At 37.8% G+C, this 21,607-nt stretch overlaps 3 protein-coding genes across 3 annotated transcripts in view; 2 read left to right on the forward strand and 1 right to left on the reverse strand.

The window, feature by feature from the left end:
* The window catches only part of Ino80 (chromatin-remodeling ATPase INO80), a 380,523-nt gene that overhangs the window by 23,493 nt on the left and 335,423 nt on the right, over positions 1-21,607 (forward strand). The window contains exon 10 of the mRNA XM_067758294.1: positions 15-182. Within this exon, the coding sequence (XP_067614395.1) occupies positions 15-182 (168 nt within the window). The remainder of the gene's footprint in view (positions 1-14; positions 183-21,607) is intronic.
* On the forward strand, positions 4,668-5,650 carry LOC137235115 (probable transcriptional regulatory protein TTE1135). Its single transcript, XM_067758298.1, has one exon. It carries the CDS (start codon positions 4,668-4,670, stop codon positions 5,541-5,543), a length of 876 nt encoding a protein of 291 aa, XP_067614399.1. The 3' UTR covers positions 5,544-5,650.
* Positions 8,900-21,574, reverse strand: LOC137244885 (putative serine protease K12H4.7). Its single transcript, XM_067774637.1, has 6 exons — positions 21,296-21,574; positions 21,043-21,224; positions 17,275-17,510; positions 15,141-15,372; positions 14,913-15,076; positions 8,900-9,427 (listed from the first exon to the last, which is right to left on the reverse strand). Exons 1-6 carry the CDS (start codon positions 21,560-21,562, stop codon positions 9,027-9,029), a joined length of 1,482 nt encoding a protein of 493 aa, XP_067630738.1. The 5' UTR covers positions 21,563-21,574; the 3' UTR covers positions 8,900-9,026.

The following is a 21,607-nucleotide window of genomic DNA, read 5'->3' on the forward strand; positions in this document are numbered from 1 at the left end:
TCCATAATTACTAGGAATATATGTGGCATCGTAAGCATCGTTATATGCGTTTGGATGGTTCAAGTAAAATTTCGGCACGTCGTGATATGGTCGCTGATTTTCAAACACGTGAAGATATTTTTGTCTTTCTTCTATCTACGCGCGCTGGTGGGTTAGGTATCAATTTGACGGCAGCCGATACGGTAAGTGAAATAAATTGTTATTTGTATACTTATCTGAATGTGACTTTTCGAAAATTGATGCAGTTAAATTAGTGTTAGCTCTTATAGTGCAATAACAACATGAGCCTTAATTCAGAAGTGGAAAAGTGCGTTCGGGTTTTCGCCTTTTTGAACACAATATTGAATAAAATGTCAATATAAATACCCCTAGAAACTTGTAAAGAAGATTTAGGTGTCAGACTACTGCTATACTCCTGCAATTGGTGTTGACATCACACAATTATAGTATTAGAAACTTGAAGAGGATCAAATATTATTTAATAATTTGTGAAAAATTTAAACAACGTTATATTTTTCCCAAGCTATTAAATAAATTATAAATTGCTTCAAATAAATGTTTTCATACATTTAAAAGCAATAAGGGCAACCCCCGCTTAATTCACATCGAATATTATTGTTCAATAACCATCATTATCATTAATTGACCCTTATCCACCTGGTTGATATAAGCCGTTTCTTAGCAACTCACACCACCCATATTTGCTTTGCAATAACTTCAACGCGCGCAGCTTAAATAGTGAGAAAAATGATATCATAAGAGGTATATTTGAGTTTTCTTCCATTGATGTCATCTTTAGATCCAATATTAAAGATGCCGTATTTGACAATAAGGGATATAAGCTTTATAGAAGCGACCGAAAAAATAAGAAGGGTAGTGGTGTTGCTATTTATATAAAAAACTATTTGAAAACTTGCTTGGTACCAGGATTATCTGGTAGCGCTATAGAGCATCTGTTGGTTGAAGTGCCAAGTTCATCGTCCAAAGTTCTTTTATCGTGCGTGTGTAACCCACATAAGTGTTGTAATGTCAGTGAATATTTTACATTGTTGTCGTCTGTAGCTGTTGACTATAATGATATTATGATTTGTGGTGATTTTAATGTAAATCTGTTATGTAGTGATTCGTATTGTCGTCGTTTGATAGATGAGGTGTCCGGTATCGACCTAATTGTGGTCCTAGTCTTCTCGACTATTTCATTGTGTCTGACAAGTCCATTGTTTTGAACTTTGACCAGATGTCTTTTGTATCGGACCGCGATCTAATTTTCTGTGCCTTTGACTTAAATTTTGACCGACATAATGTAATGCCTAGTACATACTCCGCGCCTGATTATCGCTCGCTCAATGCGGACAATCTATTGGAAGACATAGCAGGAATTGACTGGTCTGTATGTTGGCGACTGAGCTCTGTGCATGAAAAACTTACCTTTTTGAATGAAACTATCTTGCGATTATATAGAACTCATGTACCGACGCGTATATATCATGGCAGATCCTCTTCGTGTCCCTGGTTCAACGTGTCGGTTCGTGCAATGATAATAAGGCGGAATAAGATACATTCTCGCTTCAAAAGGTACCGCACTGAGGTAAACTGGCGAGCCTACAAGCTCGCGCGAAATGAGTGCCGGCCCTTATTAAGCGTGAGAAGTGCAAGTACTTCGGCAAGATGCTTGACTCGTCACTCCCGAACCATGTCTTGTGGCGTAACCTAAAAAACCTCCGGGTGCATGTAAGGGATAGTCCAGATTGTACCCTAAGCCCTGACATCCTGAATGATGCCTTCGTGAGTCGTGTCACCCCCATTCATGTTAATACCTCCTCCATATCCTGTCTCTCACCTTCTGTGCCTGCCGTCTCAGAAGTTGAAAGCAGTAGCGCAATGTATCTGTAAAATAAAATCGAATGCAATTGGTGATGACTGCATCCCCATAAAATTCGTAAAAATGCTCGTGCCATATTTTTTACCAACGCTCACTCACGTCATAAATCATAGCATAACTACATCGTGCTTTCCTGATGCTTGGAAGATCGCTCGTGCCATTTGCAAAAACCAAGTTCGCAAGTAGTCCTGGTGACTTTCGGCCTATAAGCATCTTACCTGCGCTTTCTAGAGTGTTCGAAAAGTTGTTGTCTGAGCAAATACATGAGCATATTGGTAAACTGGAACTGCTGTTCCCGCATCAGTCAGGCTTTAGAGCCAAACATGGCTGCTCTACTGCCGTATTAAAAATCCTGGATGACATTATAATTCCTTTTGACAAAAATCAACTGACTCTATTGTGCCTCTTAGATTTTTCTAAAGCTTTCGGCTCGGTAAACCATGACTTACTCTGCATGAAGCTAACTAATTATTTTGGTTTTGGTATTTACGCAACGCATCTTATGCGGAGCTATTTAGGGGGAAGAACTCAACGTGTCAAAATTGGATCACAATTGTCTAGCCTTAAACCACTACTGACTGGATCTATCCGCAAGGATCTATTCTAGGTCCTTTATTGTTTAGTCTTTTCATTAATGACATCTTCTATATCTGTCTGCATACCAATATGCAAGCTTACGCTGATGACATTCAATTATATCTATCTGGAAGGTATGAGGGTACCAGTCATCTTTGTGAAAGGTTCAATAATGACTTAGCATCCATTTCGGCTTGGGCCACGAGAAATTATATGTGCCTTAATAGTGATAAGTCTTACATCCTCCCGATATGTAAAAAAGCTATAGCTTTCCCAAATATTCCTCCTTTATATATTGGTAGTAATGTTCTAAAACTGGTGCCAAAAGTGACCAATCTTAGCTTTATGATCAACAGTAGCTTGACATGCGATGATCATGTAAACTCTATTGTCTGCAAAGTATACTATATATTAAGAAACCTTCGAACGTCAGCGGCATTTACTCCTCCCCATGTTAGGAGAAAGCTTGCAATACAGCTAATTTTGCCGGCTATATGCTATCCCGAACTGGTATACAGTAAGCTGAGCTCGCTATGTGTTCGGGTTAGACAAATTTGACCATATTTCGAATTGGAGAACACGATTACTAGGGTGTGATATAGCTGACTATCTGAAGGCCAGCAATTGTTTTTTTCTCTGCAGACTTATTATATGTAAGGAACCTAGATATCTTTATGATAAGCTAATTTTTCCCAGGTCCTCCTGGACTCATGATCTAATTGTACCAAGCTATAACTACCTTACCTCCTCGCGGCTATTCTTTGTTAATACCATTCGTACTTGGACCTCGATACCAATGTCCATTCGCAGTAGTATTACTAAAAGCAACTTTAGGGCAGTTTTATATGCTTACTACCGGTAAAATACGTTAATACTCTCTAGTTGATTTGTTCACAAATTTCGCTATCTAAATAATAATTTATCTGTGATTATTGACTTCATGCTTTATTTTTCTATATCTGTAGTTGTTTTTTTTTCTTGTGTTATGATCTTGCCTAGATTTAAGAATTATCTGTATTTTTGCTGTTCCATATTATACTGTTGTACTATAAGAGATCATAGATCTCATTGTACTAATGTAACTTATCAATAAATGAAATGAAATGAAATAACCAGCATAACGGAAACAACTTCAAAGCAACTTTCTCCCTAAGACTCTATGGGACATTCTATATTCTCTCGTTATACCAAAAAAGAGGGATTTTTATTGAATTTCCAGGCTGACATTGTCCCTGCTCTTAAACCTTTCTCGAATATAGTCAAAATAGCGTTGATTCATGTTCCTAGGCGCTGTGTAAAGGTTAGTGTGTACAAAGTACGAAGATAAAAGTTCAGATTTTAATATGATGATTATTCATAGTATAATCTGACCTTTGATACCTGTACAGCAGGCATTAACTGTAAAACTTGGGTCCAAAATTTATATGTGATATCTTCATAGATTTTGGGTGTTTTAATTTAAGTTTTTTGATTCCCTCTAGAGCAATGTTAACTTTGACCCCTGTGAGACCCTAAACGAGAACAAAATCTATATGTGATATTTTTGATCTAAGTACTACCTTCTGAAGGCGTGAGACTGGAACAAAACATTTTTTTGATTTATATATGCGGCGCTCTTCGTAATCTAGACAAGTTTTAGAAATATCGACAAGGCGGGCAAAAATACAGACAGCAAAATTCCGACAAAGCTAAATGCCGACAAAGTTTTTTTTGAAGTAGTGGTCATATTTGGACAAGATTTTGTATTTTGGAATTGTATAGGTCGGGAAAGCACTGGCTTTAGTATCCAGTTTTGTATTGGCAATAGGTAAAACTGTTAAGCTGTAAATTACAATTTCTCTTACGTTAGAAAATTATTTACTTGTCTACTCCTATTTTTACATAAGCGGGTAAAAATCTGAAGTTCAAACGTTGGCTGCCTACCAACTTTGATGAATGCAATAATCGCACACCCGTCTACACTTTTCCATGTTCAGAAATTGATTGGGAAGTCGATCACAGCAAGTATTCTAAGTGCGCTTTCCTAGGGGTCTGTCTATTTCAAACTAATTTTCGGGATTTGCCTACATATGCTTGTTATTTCATATGCCAAAACAATCAATCTAAAAGCAGAAAAACCTAAAAAACAAGAATAAAATTAAATAATACGCAATTGTCAAGAATGTGCGCATAAAATAAATTTTACTCTGAATTCAAAATTCCTACTAATATGCATTCCTTCCGAACGGTGAGTAAGGATGCAAATAAGTCCACAGGAACACCATCCACTAGTAGCCGTTATTCACCTCAAAGTCCAGTCCAGGTAACACCTATAACATCCAATGTTTCCACATTTCGACATGCGGTGCAGCGCGTTGCGCAAGCACCACTCCAAGATCGCCTGGCACACAAATTACGTCTTGCTGTTTATGAAGGTGATTCATCTGATCCACGAAAAAATCGCAAACTGAAAATGGCCATACGACGGGTATCTGAGCAAGGTCTAACAATGGATAAAATTGAAAGCATTATTAATAGATATGCTGAAACACGCGACTCGCCTTACTGCCAAATAATTCAAATACGTTATAATCGTAAGATATTTATCATTTGTACGCTGCGTACGGGCAGTTCAATGGAGCTGAAGGCAAGACTTATGGCACTCATGCGAAGAAATAATGCAAATTTTGTTCATGTCCTTCATAATTTTTATAGTATTGCCAACATCGAAGCAATTATCTCTTATCAAACATCTTTAAATTTTTGTGATCTTGAGTGTTCAATAGCACGTGATGGGGCAGCCTGTAAGGCTAAAACTATTGAAATGATCGATTATGAGACAGGTGCGGTTAATTTCAAATGTAAGCCAAACGAAATGGATGAGGTGCCAAAAGCGGTGATTGCCAAAGGATATAGGGTGTTGCATACGGAACTATGTTTCCGACCTAAACAATTAATAAAACTGAATGACCGGGAGCTTGAAGATTATCGAAAGTTTCGTGCGAGATTGGAGAAGTTACATAATTTCGATATGATTGTAGACAATATTGAGGAAGAGGTTCAGAAGTCGATTGTGCCCATAGAAGAGATTGGCGAAAAAGAATAGCAAATATTTTAACGGAACACAAACGTGATCTACGATTTCAATTTCAGGTGGACCAAGTCATGCAAACTCGACGGAAAATGCAAATAAATGCATGGCGCTAAATTTAATCTCAGTTGAAAGTATTCGAAATGCAATTTGAAACTAAATTTCTTGCAATCAATCAAATAAAAAAATTCTCAAAAGGTAGTGCGACTTAATTCTTAGCAGTGGAGTAGTAGAGGCTGGCGTTCCGGGCGATACAAAATTTATAATAATCAATTCTGCGAGATATACTTCCTAGGAGATGGTGACTGAGCTTTTCCTGGGTTAGTTATTTTTATTTATTACTACAAGCTAAAGAGGCCTAATTGGTTTATGCCAAGGGACATGATAAGTACAACTAAACCACTGCTGAACGGATTAGAAAATTAATCCAAAGTATTTTCGCTCTTACTTTTCCCAGTAAGTGAGCCTGTTAACCTCCGGTATAGTTGACCAGTAACCTACCTCTATAACATACCGAGAAGGTAAAAAACTTAAATGAAAACACCACACATCGCTACGGCTTCTCTTTGTTTATGGTTTCAAGATCGGCATCGCCTGACTGAACCTTAGTGCTCTAAGATACTGCTCCTAGGGCAAATGCCACAACAGATTTTACTATACGTGAATCATTTCCATTCGATCTTATGTAGCTACTGTAGGTTCAGAGATCCGGTTACGTAATTAACTTAGTCTCTTGTACCGAATTATTTCGGATTTGGCCCTTTATATAAATGTACTTTCTCTGTGATCTTTCAAAGTAATGTGTTACGCTAAGCTCCAAGGTAATCAAGTCCGACGGAGAGGGGATGAATAAATGCTGACGATTGATACGACAAGGTCGCATACACCCCAGCGGCTTAGGGGGTCAGAATATACCCGCGGTAGGTACGCCTGTCGTAAGAGGCGACTAAAATACCAGATTCAAGGGGCTGTGTAGCACAACCCTTCAGGTTGCCAGCGCAATATATAGCTTCTTTAAACCCAATAGTCAACCTCACCTATCCGCGGCGAATCCTGCTTCACTAACAAACGAGGCTCTGGCGACTCCAAGCTCCTCTTGGAACTTGGGGGCGTGGAGGGAGGGGATGGCCTGAAGGTTTAATGTGGCCACATTAATAGTTCCCGAGACGGTCGGGCTAGCACCTTAATGGTGCTGTGGTACCGGAGCGTACCGGATCTGTATCCGGCATCACATCGATAACACTCCCCAAAGCTTTTGGGGAGCAACCTTATCGCTACAACAACAACAACAAGGTCGCATATGCACTTGTAACTGGGTACATGTCGCAGTCGTTTGCATTTTATGCTGGAAAACAGTGCTCGCAATTTAGTTACTTAGCCGTATGAACTGAAAACGCCGTTAGATCCGAGCAATAGCGGATGTTTGGTGCTCCTTTTCGATAACACTATCCTGCCGCTATTGAGGAATGTTGAAGGTAGTGGAGGTACTCTAAATCGCACATTCCCATGGGGCAACGCGTACTGACGCCTACACCTGAGTACCTCGTTTGGTAAAACTATCCCTTGCACGAGGAACTTGTTGTTGTTGTAGCAGTGCTTCGCCCCACCTAATAGTTGCGACCGATCACAAATTGTCATCAATATCCACTACCGGGAGTCCAAGGAAACTTGATGTTTCAACATGGGTGGACCATAATGAAAGGGGTGTTAGAGACGTTTGTTCCTTCCACATTACAATTGAAGAGATGGTTGGTGTCATGTGGGGACACATTGCAAGCGGGCCATACATTTTGTATGTCGGGGTTGATTCTGGGTAGGTAAGAGTATAGCCTGTTACAGTATCCAGAACGAAGTTGAGCTAGAGTGACTCGCGTTTCCCTGGGGAGTATGCGTTCTTCCTCCGCAAGTTTTGGGTACTGTTCTTTCAGTACTGGATTCACCGGGTAATTCCTGGCATAAAGGTCCGACGCCTGTTTGTGGAGTTCACTGAGGACCTGCTTGGGTTTTTTTTGCTTCACACGGCTGAGTTCTCAGGTGCCGTATTTCCACATAATGCTTACGGAGATGACTCCTTAAGCCCCTAGGCTCACATGTCTGTTGGGATGCCCAGGATTCTGGGTATTCAACAGGAACTGTTTGGTTAGCATCTCATTTCTCTCCCTGATGGGGAGTATTCTCGCCTCATTATGTAGATGGTGTTCTAGGGACATAAGAAGACAGCCCGTGGCGGTTCTGAGAGCAGTATTTTGGCAGGTCTGTAGCTTCTTCCAGTGGGTAGTTTTTAGGCTTGGCGACCATATGGGGACGCTTAGCATGCAATCGGCTGTCCAATTGCTTTGTATGTGGTAATGAGCGTTTCTTTGTCTTTTCCACAAGTACTGCCAGCAAGGGATTTGAGGATTTTATTACGGCTCTCGATTTTCGGTACAATTGGGGCTGCATGCTCACCAAAATGTAGATTCTGATCAAACGTCACACCCAAGATTTTGGGGTGTAGTGCCATCGACGTGCATGTTCAAAATGGTCGACATTTGGGACCTCCATGTTGTAAATGAGGTCTCGGAGGATTTAGTCGGTGATAATGCCAGGTTTCGCGAGGCGAAAAAACTGGAGAGATCAGGGAGATAGCCGTTTATTCTGTTGCAAAGCTCATCGATCTGTGGGTCTGGGCCTGAGGCCATTATTGTGCAGTCATCGATGTAGGAAACGATGGTAACTCCTTCTGGTGGCGAAGGTAGCTTAGATATGTAGAAATTAAACAAAAGTTGGGATAGGACACCACACTGTGGCACCCCTTGTTTAATTCTTCTTGGTTTTGATGTGTCATTTTTAAATTGCACCGATGCCTGCCGACCACCCAGATAATTTGCGGTCCACGTGAAACTGGTCGGAGTGCCGTTTAATTTAAATCTTCCGGAGCAAGAGAGCATAGCATGGGGCAAGTCCAAATAAAAAGAACTGCTATGAGGATGAACATTTATGAGTGATACGCGACAGATTGAATGAATTTATAAAATAACTGTCTTTGGTCGGAAAAACCACGAGACACTCAGAAGATAGTCCTAACGGCATCAGACTTTTGTAAATTGATGGGGACAGATCCACAACAATTGAAGGCTGGACTTGATCTCCCTTAGTGTTTCCAATTGATGTCGTTTTCGCTTAGAAAATACTTCCTATGCACTGAGGCCCCAAGCAACTTTTTTTGAGTTATCTTAGATCCACAGGTCAAAAATCACGCATTGTAAGTTTTGGCGAATTGTTGCAATGAAGGATTGACTAAACTGAATGCTGTATAAATGCTTTAGCTACTTAAATCTAAAACCAATCTTCCTCACCGCCGAATACAATATTTTAAAACGAACATCAAATGAAGGCTTTTTAATCTCAAAAACATATATTTGAATTTAGCAAATGTATTTGTTTATGGTTTGTTTGAATTAACACGAAAAATGACTTAACCTGCTTGAAGTAAATCCCAAAAGATGTTGAATAAACCTAATTAGCTAACCATTCACGCACCAATTCAGCCAACTTTTCTTTTGAAGCTCGGACCTCTGCACTATCATCTTTGCTAATCGAATTGAAATCTGAGCAATGTGATTCTGATGATAATATCGTAGCACCATCTGCGGCCGTGTGCCCAAGAGCACTCCATGGATCAAGAGATCCATGCGTTTGATAAACGTTCGTCACATTTGGGGTTAGTCCACCAAAGTCCAAGTTGATCTGTGCAACTTTAGCAGTAAGTTTACTATTTGTATGTTCTGGACCGAAAACGTCTTCACACAAAACATTATTCAGAGTAAGGGGGAATTTGGTGCCAAAAGGTTGATTCCTTGAACTAGAAGTTTGATACCAACCAAATTCGTTGCATGTCTGATAGAACCATGGGCGATCTGTAAGAAGAAAAATATATTGAAAAAATTGCTTACATGTTTAGAAAAATGTGAAGTTATGCTATGTTTTTTTCTTTTGGATATGTAAGAAGAAGAGATACTACTCATTTTAAGCTAGGTTCTGTGTGTTCTGCCTTACAGTGCGTTATGCTATGTTATTCTACATTTATGTGTATTGAAATCTTTTTAATTTTTTAAACCCAGCGTGCTTTGCACACAGAGTATATTAACTTTGATTGGATAACGGTTGGTTGTGCAGGTATAAAGGAATCGAGATAGATATAGACTTCCATATATCAAAATCATCAGTATCGAAAAAAAATTTGATTGAGCCATGTCCGTCCGTCCGTCTGTCCGTTAACACGATAACTTGAGTAAATATTGAGATATCTTCACCAAATTTGGTACACTAGCTTATCTGGACCCAGAATAGATTGGTATTGAAAAAGAGCGAAATCGGATGATAACCACGCCCACTTTTTATATATATAAAATTTTGGAAAACAAAAAAACCTGATAATTTAGTAAATAACACACCTAGAATGTTGAAATTCGACATGTGGACTGATATTGAGACTCTCGATAAAAATTTGGAATTTTTTTTTTAAAATGGGCGTGGCACCGCCCACTTCTGATAAAATCAATTTTACAAATACTAATAATCGTAAATCAAAACTCGTTAAACCGATCGTAACAAAATTCGGCAGAGAGGTTGTCTTTACTAAAAGGAATGCTTTGAAGAAAAATTAACGAAATCGGTTAAGGAGCACGCCCACTTTTATATAAAAGATTTTTAAAAGGGTCGTGGACGAATAAAATAAGCTATATCTTAGCGAAAAAGAGCTTTGTATCAATAGAATTTTATTTTCTAAATTGAATTATAACATTAAATTGGAAAACACTAAAATGTTTGAAAATAGGTGTGGCACCGCCCCTTCTATGACTAAGCAATTTTCTATGTTTCGGGAGCCATAACTCGAAGAAAAATTAACATATCGTAATGAAATTGTGTACACATATTTTCCTTATAGCAGAAAATATTTCTAGTAAAAATGGACGGGATCGGTTAAAGACCACGGCAACTTATGTAGATAAAAAACAAATTTAAAAGGGTCGTAGACTAGAATAATAAGCTATAACTTAGCAAAAAATAGTTTTGAATCAATGATATTTCACTTATCAAGTTTTATTGTAAGAGGAAATGGGGAGATATGTTTTTTTAAACGGGCGTTGCCACTTGTTATGTAGAAAAGTAATTTATCTGAAATGAAATGTACAATTGAAGCTCACGCTGAGTATATAATGTTCGGTTACACCGGAACTTAGACACCCTTACTTGTTCTTATGTTGATTTATAAAGCGTTTTGGTATGTTATGCAGATTCATGTTAGGATAAGTCAATAATATATGTTTTTTGATGTTATTCCTCTAAGTTACGTCTGTGCGATTGTCCTGCGCTTTGGCAAAAGAGGAAGAAATCTCTGGGATGTCCCTTCTTTGATTATATTTGTGATCTGGCTAAGTTGGAAACTAAGAAATTCCTAACGTTTGCTGAGTCGACCTGTTGGTTTGAGTAGGGGAGAGATCCATGTCGTATCACAACGAAACCTTTAAGGGCCAAAGTGCACTGGTGCTCGCACCGACGGCCACTCTAACCTAACCTAAGTTACGTTAGCAGATGTATCTAATTTCAGGCTAGGCTTTGTGTGTTATATAATGCTGTTTTTGGGCTGTTCCGTTACGTTATTTCATATTTATGTATATTGCAACACTATTTGTATGTTTGTTTATCTTACAATTATTTATTTCATGTTATTTTATCTTTTTTCTTCTGATTATGTTAGCAGATGTTGTATTATACCTCAAGCTGGGCTTTATGTTATTCCATTCGTGCTCAGGCAATTCGATGAGGGACCCGTAAAACTTACGGCTTACGCAGATGACGTTGCAATTGTCATAAGTGGAAAGTGCCTTCCAACGATTAGTTCTTTGATGGATCGGGCGCTTCGCGATATTCATACCTGGGCATCTAATGTCGGGTTGAAAGTCAATGCGGAGAAGACGGATATGGTCTTGTTTACAAAGAGGTACAAGGTCCCATATTGGACCAGGCCTAAGTTAGGAGGGGTGACCTTACAGGAGAAACCTTGCACAAAATATTTAGGAATCATCCTAGACAGTAAGCTGTCATGGAAGCTCAACGTGGAGGAGAGGGTCAAGAAGGCCTCAACGGCACTCTACGCATGTAAAAGAATGCTGGGGTGTACGTGGGGCGTATCGCCCTCTCTTTCTCATTGGGTTTTTACAGCGATTGTTAGCCCTATTCTATACTATGGAGTTCTTGTTTGGTGGAAAGCCACACAAAAAAGAACATACCTCAAAAAATTAGAGGGGGTATGCAGACAATCGATGCTTAGCATTACGGGAGCCCTGAAAACAACCCCGACGGCTGCACTGTATGCCATTTTGCACATCCCAGCTGTAGACCTGGTAGCAAAGAACAAAGTGTTAACGACCGCAACCAGGCTCGATGCTTCGGGCAGCTTGAACGCCGACCATATGGCTATAGTAGTATAGCGTCATCAATTACAAGGCGAACAGACTACATGATTCCCTATCTGCGCTTCGAGGGAGATCTTAAGGCCACAATAGAGGTGGACGGTTGGCGCAAGGGTGCGCAAATGGCGGGCGAGGCGATACATGTGTACACCGATGGTTCCAAAGTAGTGGAAGAGTAGGGTTTGCGGTATACTGCGCTGATCCGGAAATAAGCAGATCCTACAGGCTGCCGATTACTGTAGCGTTTTCCAAGCGGAAATATTAGCCGTAACCAAAGCAGTAGAAACCCTGGAAGAGAATAGCTTAAGCTGCAACCGTGTTAACTTTTATATTGACAGTCAAGCAGCAATTAAGGCAATAATCTCGCATAGCACAGCATCTAAATGCGTGTTAGAGTGTAAGCAGTCTCTGGAGAGAATCGGGACAGTGAGAAGCATACATCTATATTGGGTCCCAGGGCATATGGGAATAGATGGGAATGAAAAAGCGGACGAACTAGCTAAAAAGGGCGCATCCCTTGAAGCTTGCTCCGTAGATGTCTCAATTAGATTGGACGAGATTAAGCGAAGGCGAGAGGTGCACATGATCGACCAAGCGGGAAAGGCGTGGGTTCAAGCGCGGGGCTGTAAAGTGTCGAAGATTATGTGTAGGTCTTACAACCTTAGACTAACACAGTTGCTCCTATCATTAAAAAGAGAGGACTGTAGACTCATGACGGGTATTCTGACTGGACACTGCCTTCTGGCGTCACATGCCTTTAAACTAGGCTTGGTCAGTCATAGCAGATGTAGGAAGTGCGGGTTGGAGGAGGAAACGATCGAGCACGTTCTGTGCTCGTGCCCTGCACTTGCTCGGCTAAGACTCCAGCTATTAGGAGTGATACAGCTGTCAGATCTAGAAGCAGCAATTGGCTTAAGTCCTAGGAAGCTTCTAGTATTTGCCAAGAGGACTGATTTGTTTTATAACATAGGTCCTGGTTTTTGATAGGGTTTTTCAGTTTGGTCGTTAAAAACAAACTTCTGGTAACACTACGGACTCAATCAGTCTATGTGAGGTCCTCATGGACCGGCCAGTTCAACCTACCTACCTACCATTCGTTAAGTTAGCAGATGTATCATATTTCAAGTTAGGCTTTGTGTGTGTTTCGTTATTTCAGATTTATGTTCATTGCAACCAGTGGCGTAACTATACCACCTGGGGCCCGTGGCAAAATTTTTTTGATGGGCCCCTATCAATAAAAATCGTCACGTTGTACTCAGTTTAATTTTAATTAACTTATAGATTTTTAGCGTACTCAATTACACGTTGTGTATGTCCCACTAATGGCCATAGGCCTCCTCTCATAGACAAGAGAGAATGGACTATAGTCCATGCTAGGCCAATGTGGAGTCCTGAATGCATTTACAATGAAATAAAAATTTAATTCTAATAAGATATTTATTAAGAAAAATATTTTTTTATATACCAAATAGCCAAATTACATAACCTGTCTTGTCTCATAGAGTTTCATAAAAAGGTTTTTAGTTTTGAAAATGATTGTTCAGTACTAGCCGTAGTCATGCAGCGGATTAGGGGTTTAGAATATACCCGCGGTAGGTATGACTGTCGTAAGAGGCGACTAGAATACCCCAAGGCCTTCGCTACAACAACAACAACAGGAATTGTAAGAAGTAACAGCAATGCAGTGCATACTTCAGGAAAGCTGCAAGACACAATGATTTTTAATTGTTAATAAATCACCAAGGTCTCTAATACACGACGATTGTTCTATTTCTTTGCGTTTCTCAACAAATTCGAGAGCTTTCGTGTTTTAATAGATCAGTGTCATTTAAAACTTCTAAAGTGGAAGGCCGCAAAACACTGGAATTTGAAACAATTTCTTTAATTGGAATGAAACGCTATTTCAATTGGTTTATAATGATGTTCAATAGTCGATAAATAATCACTTTGAACGAACTTTCCGTATCTTGAAAACGCTCACTTTCGCAAAGCTTATCAAAATGGCGTATTACCATCCTCTGGCGAGTTTTTGAAAATTCAGGAGTGACCATTTTTCTGCTACACTACTCGCTTCCATTTTTAAATTTTCAAGTTCATGTCGATGCCCTTCCAATTCTTCTAGACAAATTTTCAAACGTTTTAAGGTATTTGAAATATCAGTGGCTATATATTGAAAGGCTTTAAAAGCTGCATCTATAATAAGTAGCATCTTGCAATGGGAAACCAATAACATATCAAAGTCGTAGTTTTCGATCACCTTTTTGAGTGGAACAGCTTCATTTCTTTAATCTGATTTGCGATTTAACACAATGTTTTCGATCATAACTTCCTGCCCATCTAGTAGGGTTTAATGTTTTTAATGTTATTGTAGCTGAAGACTCACTTTCTTTATTAGATATAAAACTTGAAAAAAAAATTTCATCTTTTGACACGATGCCCAAAAAAATAATAGATTTGTTGAATTGTTTAAAAAAAAGTTTGCATATTAATAACCTCTCTCACGTGTAACATGTACATCTCTAAAACAGAATCAACATATTTCTGTTTAGTTTGAAATGCTTAGCGGTTAACTTGAAATTCTATTAAGGTCTTTAGTTGTCTCACTTTGGATTTTAAGCAGAACTTATAAAAATATACTTTTCAAGTAAAATAATATATTCAGGTACAATGTAAAAAAATATTTTTGAGCTCTCTTGGGTCGGGGCCCTTGGTATTTTTCCAGCCTTTCCACCATATTGCTACGCCACTGGTTGCAACGCTATTTGATTTTACGGTATGTTAAGTTGCATATGAAGTGTAAGTTATCCCAGTTACTGTTATCTAATATATATGTTTGGTTAACTTATATAATTTTCTCTTATGTTATTTTATTTTATATATGAATATACTATAAATATATCTTTAATTTAAACAAAATTCTACTTACTCGCTCCCCCTGTGTATGTCGAATCTATGTAATATGCCAATGTACCTTTATAAGAAACGTCAATACACGCATTATCCACAAAAAGTAAAAAAAATTTTGCAATTGCTACAACATCATTATCTGCTTCAAGTAAATAATCACAAATTATTGGCACATCATCGCCTCTGTAAATGAAGAATAAACTTTTAAAATTAATTGTTCCACACCCAATTACCCACTTTAACTTACTGCTGATATTGAATTATTGCAGCAAACAAGTTTGATATAGTTGAGAAAAGCGACCACAAATCCAAATCATTATTTTCATCGAACGTATCACAGAGCTGCATCATGGCTTTTATTTCAGCAGTGCGTCCTTGTTCAATCATTGCCTCCAACTCAGCTACACCTTTTTCAACACGATCATAACACTTTTGGCCCCCGAATTCGAGAATAGCGCGCCCACATACTTCTTTGTACTCTATTAGGGGCGAGATGATGATAAAATAAGTAAAGGTGTCTAATTTCGGGTGTAACGGAACATTATATACTCAGCGTGAGCTTAAATTGTACATTTCATTTCAGATAAATTACCTTTCTACATAACACGTGGCACCGCCCGTTTAAAAAAAAATGTCTCCCGATTTCCTCTTACTATAAAACTTGATAAGTGAAATATCATTGATTCAAAACTATTTTTTGCTAAGTTATAGCTTATTATTCTAGTCTACGACCAGGCCCGACGAAAGGGGGGGGGGGGGCTGAGGGGGTCATTACCCCCGGGCCCGGGCTTTGGAGGGGCCCGGGAATCTCAAAATGCTATCCAAGCTTTTTGCTTACAAAAAATAAACAAACACACCTTTAATCACCTTTCGTATTTTAAATTTCAACAAATTTTAAAAATCTCTTAACGTGTCTGCGCCCCGCATAAGGTGTTGTTGGTTTTTGGCGTTGGCTTTGTAGCACAAAGTTGAATTCGTTTTCTGTTCCAGCAGAAAAATTTGGTATGATGCAAATTCTTATACAGCGATATACATGTATGTATGTATGTAAAAACGTTGGCGATAACAGTTTTTTGAGACAAAAAAAACAAGATATCTTTTGGGTTTTGGGGAGTGTTTTGGTTGAAAAATGACCCTTTCGCTATTTTTGTCCGCGTATGCGTAGTGGAACTTTTTCTTCCTAAGCCCAAATCCTATCGAAAAATCGATTGCCCGATATCGGTTAATAAATCGACCCAGCCTAATACGTATGCATGTATACGTATTTAAGCGTACTTTGTATATACAAATGCATATAAATATGTAAAAGATGGCAATTTTGATTTTGAGAATTTGTGTATTAGTTCGCGTTTTAGTATGGGGGCCCGTATTTTTTTTTTGCCCCCGGGCCCGGATTTTCTCTCGGCGGCCCTGTTTACGACCCTTTTAAACTTGTTTTATATCTAAGTTGCCGTGGTCTTTAACCGATCCCGTCCATTTTTACTAGAAATATTTTCTGCTATAAGGACAATACGTGTACACAATTTCATTACGAAATGTTAATTTTTCTTCGAGTTATGGCTCCCGAAACATAGAAAATTGCTTAGTCATAAAAGGGGCGGTGCCACACCCATTTTCAAAAATTTGAGTGGTTTCCAATTTATTGTTATAAATCCACTTGGGAAATGAAATACCATTGATGTAATAAAGCTCTTTTTTGGAAAGATATAGCTTATTTTATTCGTCCACGACGCTTTAAAAAATCTTTTATATAAAAGTGGGCGTGGTCTTTAACCGATTTCGTTAATTTTTCTTCAAAGCATTCCTTTTAGTAAAGGCAACCTCTGCCGAATTTTTTCACGATAGGTTTAAAGATTTTTGATTTATGATTAATAACATTTGTAAAATTGATTTTGTCACAAGTAGGCGGTGTCACGCCCACTTTAAAATTTGTTTTCAAATTTTTACCAAGAGTCTCAATATCAGTCCACATATCGAATTTCAACATTATAGGTGTATTATTTACTAAATAATCAGGTTTTTGTGTTTTCCAAAATGTTACATATATAAAAAGTGGGCGTGGTTATCATCCGATTTCGCTCATTTTCAATACCAATCTATTCTGGGTCCAGATAAGCTCGTGTGTCAAATTTTGTGAAGATATCTCAATATTTACTAAGTTATCGTGTTAACGGACAGACGGACGGACGGACATGGCTCAATCAAATTTTTTTTCGACACTGATGATTTTGATATATGGAAGTCTATATCTATCTCGATTCCTTTATACCTGTACAACCAACCGTCATCCAATCAAAGTTAATATACTCTGTGTGCAAAGCACGCTGAGCATAATTATCATTTCCTTAGCTTTGTTGAGTTAATAATAACTTTGTACTTACCTTTGAAATCTATTTTTGCTAAAATTGGTGCACTCGATGCAAATCCACCGGCTAATAGCTCTGGATATAAACGTTTAAACCACACTACCAATGATGCAGAATAAGACCCCCCTGCCATTATAACTTTTGAATTTGCCAAACCAGGCGTATTATGGCGTTGATATTTAATAAAATGTGCTAAATCGGCCAGTGCTTCCTTCGCGTTTAAATATTTAAGATTTGGGATTGTGAGGTCGCTAAAATAAAGAAGTTGCAGCTCTAAAATTATGAATTACAAGTTAGGGTGTAACCGAACATTAAATGCTCAGCTGAGAGCTGCTATCGTATAGTTCGTTTAGCTTTATGACTTTAGCACTAAGTAGTATCAAAAGTGGGCGTGTTCATTAATCGCGTTTTTCCACTATTTTACTACTTCTATTACTAGAAAAGTTCCTGTTTAGAAAGGAAATAACTTTATCTTCTTCTTCCAGTTATGGCTCCCAAAATGTTAGAAAATGTTTGGTCAAAAAAAAAAAAAAAAGGCGATGCCACGCTCATTTCCAAATTTGTTTTATTTATAATGTTTTTTATTATAAATGCACTTGAGAACTAAAATGGCATTGATATAAAGATATAAAGTTATTTTTCGTTAAGATGTAGCCTGTTATATTCATCTATAGTCCTTTTAAACTTCTTTTATATAAAAGTGAGCCTGAGTCTTATCCGATTTCGTCCACTTTTTTTTGCAAAATTTTAAGGCTATAAGCAAAATATGCGTACCCAATTTTGTCAATCGAACTTCGAGTTATGGCTCCCGAAACGTGAGAAAATACTTGGTCAAAAAAGAGGCAGTACCACTCCCATTTCTAAACTTTTTATTATGCTCAGCTGAGCAGAGCTGACAGAGAATATTAATTTTGTTCGCATAACAATACCCCGTAACGGCATCAACTAATCGAGATAGCTATAGACTTCTATATATCAAAATGATCGGGGCGAAAAAAGAAATTCATTTAGCCATGCCCGTCCGTCCGGCCGTCCGTCTGTCCGTAAACACGATAACTTGCGTACATTTTGAGGTATCTTAATGAAATTTGGTATGTAAGTTCCTGACCGGACTATAACCACGCCCATCAAAAATTTCGAAAAACCGAAAAAGTGCGATAATCCATTACCAAAGACGGATGAAGCGATGAAACTTGGTAGGTGGGTTGACCTTATGACGCAGAAAAGAAAATTAGTAAAATTTTGGACATTGGGCGTGGCATCGCCCACTTTTAAAAGAAGGTAATTTAAAAGTTTTGCAAGTCGTAATTTGGCAGCTGAGTATGTAATGTTCGGCTACACCCCAACTTAACCTTCCTTACTTGTTTTATATACATTTACTTATCTTAATACACTTTAGCATTGATATAAAATTTTTCGCAAAGATATTGCCTATTACATTCATCTAACCCTTATTTAAAAATCTTTTATATAAAAGTAGGCGTCGCCCTTAACGATTTCGTGAATTTTTTCCATACTTTTATAATCAAGGCAATCATTTTATCTAGTTTTGTGATGATAGCTTAAAATGTTTTTGATTTATGACCTATAGGATTTGGAAAATTGATTTTATCAAAAGTAGGGGGTGCGACGCCTCTTTGAAAATTTAAAAAAATTTCCCACTCATCATTTAGGTGAATAAATTTTGAATTTCCCTACATAGCAATACAATTCTCTCTGACTAAATAATTAGTTATCATACAATTGAACAAAAGAAATAATCAAATATGAACACTTTTGATGATCAAAAACTGAAAATTTTAATATTTCATAAAAATCAACAAAAAGAATATTCAAATATGCTTACCTTTCGATGAACAAAAACTGAATATAGTTTCTCAATCACGTTTTGGAATCATATTTGAATCAAATGTGTTTGCTTTAGGGGATCAAAAATTTATAATCATTTTTAATTCAGCTTTTTGAATCTTTTATGAATATATTTGTTGACTGAATAATGAATTTTATACTTGTTTATATTTTACTCTTTCTCTTGTTTTTTTTACATACACATATTTTTTCAATCATGAAGCTAAGAAAAAATATACATATAAAAATTTTATTATTTTTACAAAAGATATTCTTCAAGATGTAAACAATGTAAATGTGACCGAAGATTTCCCCAACCATTTCTCCACCTTCAGCTTCCCGGAAAATACGTAATGGTTGGACAATACAAAGGTTGTGAGCTATCTGAACCCCAGGTAAGTATCTTGACATACCTGGATACGGCTTCAACATCCCGTGTCGTGTCCGTATTTTAAGATGTAGACGATAATAGCTGATGTTGGATGTTGTAGTCGCAGGTGTATATCAATAAAGTTTATTGCGAGTTACCTGTGGTTCGAATAGCTCACTTCCGCATGTTCTATTCCCCTGATGAAATAAGATTATTATCTTATTTTGAATCAGATATGAAGAATAAATGCATAATAATCGCATTCAAAAATGTTTTAAAAATCCCAACCAAAACGATTGAAATATGTTCACGAATATGAACAAAAAATGACTGTGAAAAGCAGTCAAATATTACTCTAAAACAATTAAAGTTCAATTTTACAAATCAAATATGAATAAAAAGCCTTTCGAAATAGGAATCATAAATGATTATTCAAGAATAATCACATTTAAGGTACATTTTTCTCCCGACGATACTTTAATTTTCGAACAGAAAATGCTTTTAAATTGTAACGTTTTTAATCATCTTGGGGTATGATATTTAAATATTTTTTGATCAAAATTTTCAAAAATGCTGGCTTGGGTATGTTTAAGGGCAGCATTTCAAAGTGAGTAATCGTGTTTTCCAAAAGTTTATACATATGGAAAGTAGGCGCGGTTTTCGTCCGATTTATAGAAGATAAGTCCCAAGGAACGCTCATACCAAATTTCAGCAGTACATATATCTCAAAATTTACTCAATTTATCGTGTTCACAGACGGACGAAAAGACACGGCATTCACTAAGATTATTTAATGTGGCATCAACACAGGTCGTAAAAATGTTCTAGTGAGCAGTTCCAACCTATCATAGTATGACGATTCATACATTTTTGGTGTCAAAATGGTCTGAAATATTATGAATTCGCATTTCTCTCATTTTTGTTAATGCATGATCTGCTTGCTGTTGTTGTTGTAGCGATAAGGACACTCCCCGAAGGTTTTGGGCATTTTTTTCGATGTTGATGGTCCTTTGCCAGATACAGATCCGGTTCGTTCCGGTAGCAAGCATCATTCATCTTGGGAACGGTTAAATATAACCACATTGAACCTTTAGGCTATCTCTACCCCCACCCCCTAGTTTCATGGAATCATTTGGGTATTTTAGTCGCCTCTTACGACCTGCCGCGAGTATATTCTAAGCCCCATAGCCTGCTGCTTCATTTACTTTCTCGGAAGTGTGGTTCGCATTTCGTTAAATCAAAATATTGAAGTCACTGACCTAGAACAAACGTATATGGCTGTGACATGAAACGAAAAAGTTTGAACAAATCTTCAGTATGCACAAATAAATAAATTGCTCTTTGCTGATTTGGAACAAAGATCATGCGTTTTTTGTATGGCCCAGGAAGTATGAGGCATTGTTCGTATGGCTAGCACGGACTTAAGGTTAAATAAGATCAGTTTTGTTTCACACTGTAATGAAATCTCTGGCTTCGAGGTTGACGCCTATTACGCTTAAGCAATTACGCCAGCAGTAATATTACGTAATGTTTGAGAGGGAAATCTCTTTTTAACACAAACTTACTTTGTTGGCTTACTTTTGCCATAGTAGCGATGCTCGGTGTAGTAGAGTATGCCTTTATGTTCCGCTGCCAAATCAACTAAATGACCTCTAGTTATACCACCAGCTGATATAGCCCATTCTCCACCCACAAAAATAAATATCGGTCCACCTTCCTGGTAATATTGATCGTTCATCAAGTATCGCTAACCAAATGAATCAACAAAAAATTTTAATCCTTGTAACTAAAAATTTTGTTTCTTTCTAATCCACTAACCATTTGCCATGTTTCTGTATTACTCTCATTGAAATGATCCAATTTTTGTTCGATCCACATGTCATCTTTGACGTATCGATTTGTAGCCTCCCCAAATGGTGGTTCGCGATGCAAATAGTCTAAACTGCGGACGAAGAGAGTGCTATTCGCTTTGGTAGCACTAATAAACTTTTGGCGCAGTTTTGCCAAATTAATTTTAGCCGTCACCGTGAGGGCCGCCAAACCGAGCACGAGTAAAAACAGCAAAACTTGTTGAAATGACTTCATCGTATGAATTGACCATTGGTGCTTGTTTCCTTGTAGGTATAAATT

This window comes from Eurosta solidaginis, chromosome 1 (genome assembly GCF_040869045.1).
Source record: "Eurosta solidaginis isolate ZX-2024a chromosome 1, ASM4086904v1, whole genome shotgun sequence".
NCBI classification, from domain to species: Eukaryota; Metazoa; Arthropoda; class Insecta; order Diptera; family Tephritidae; genus Eurosta; species Eurosta solidaginis.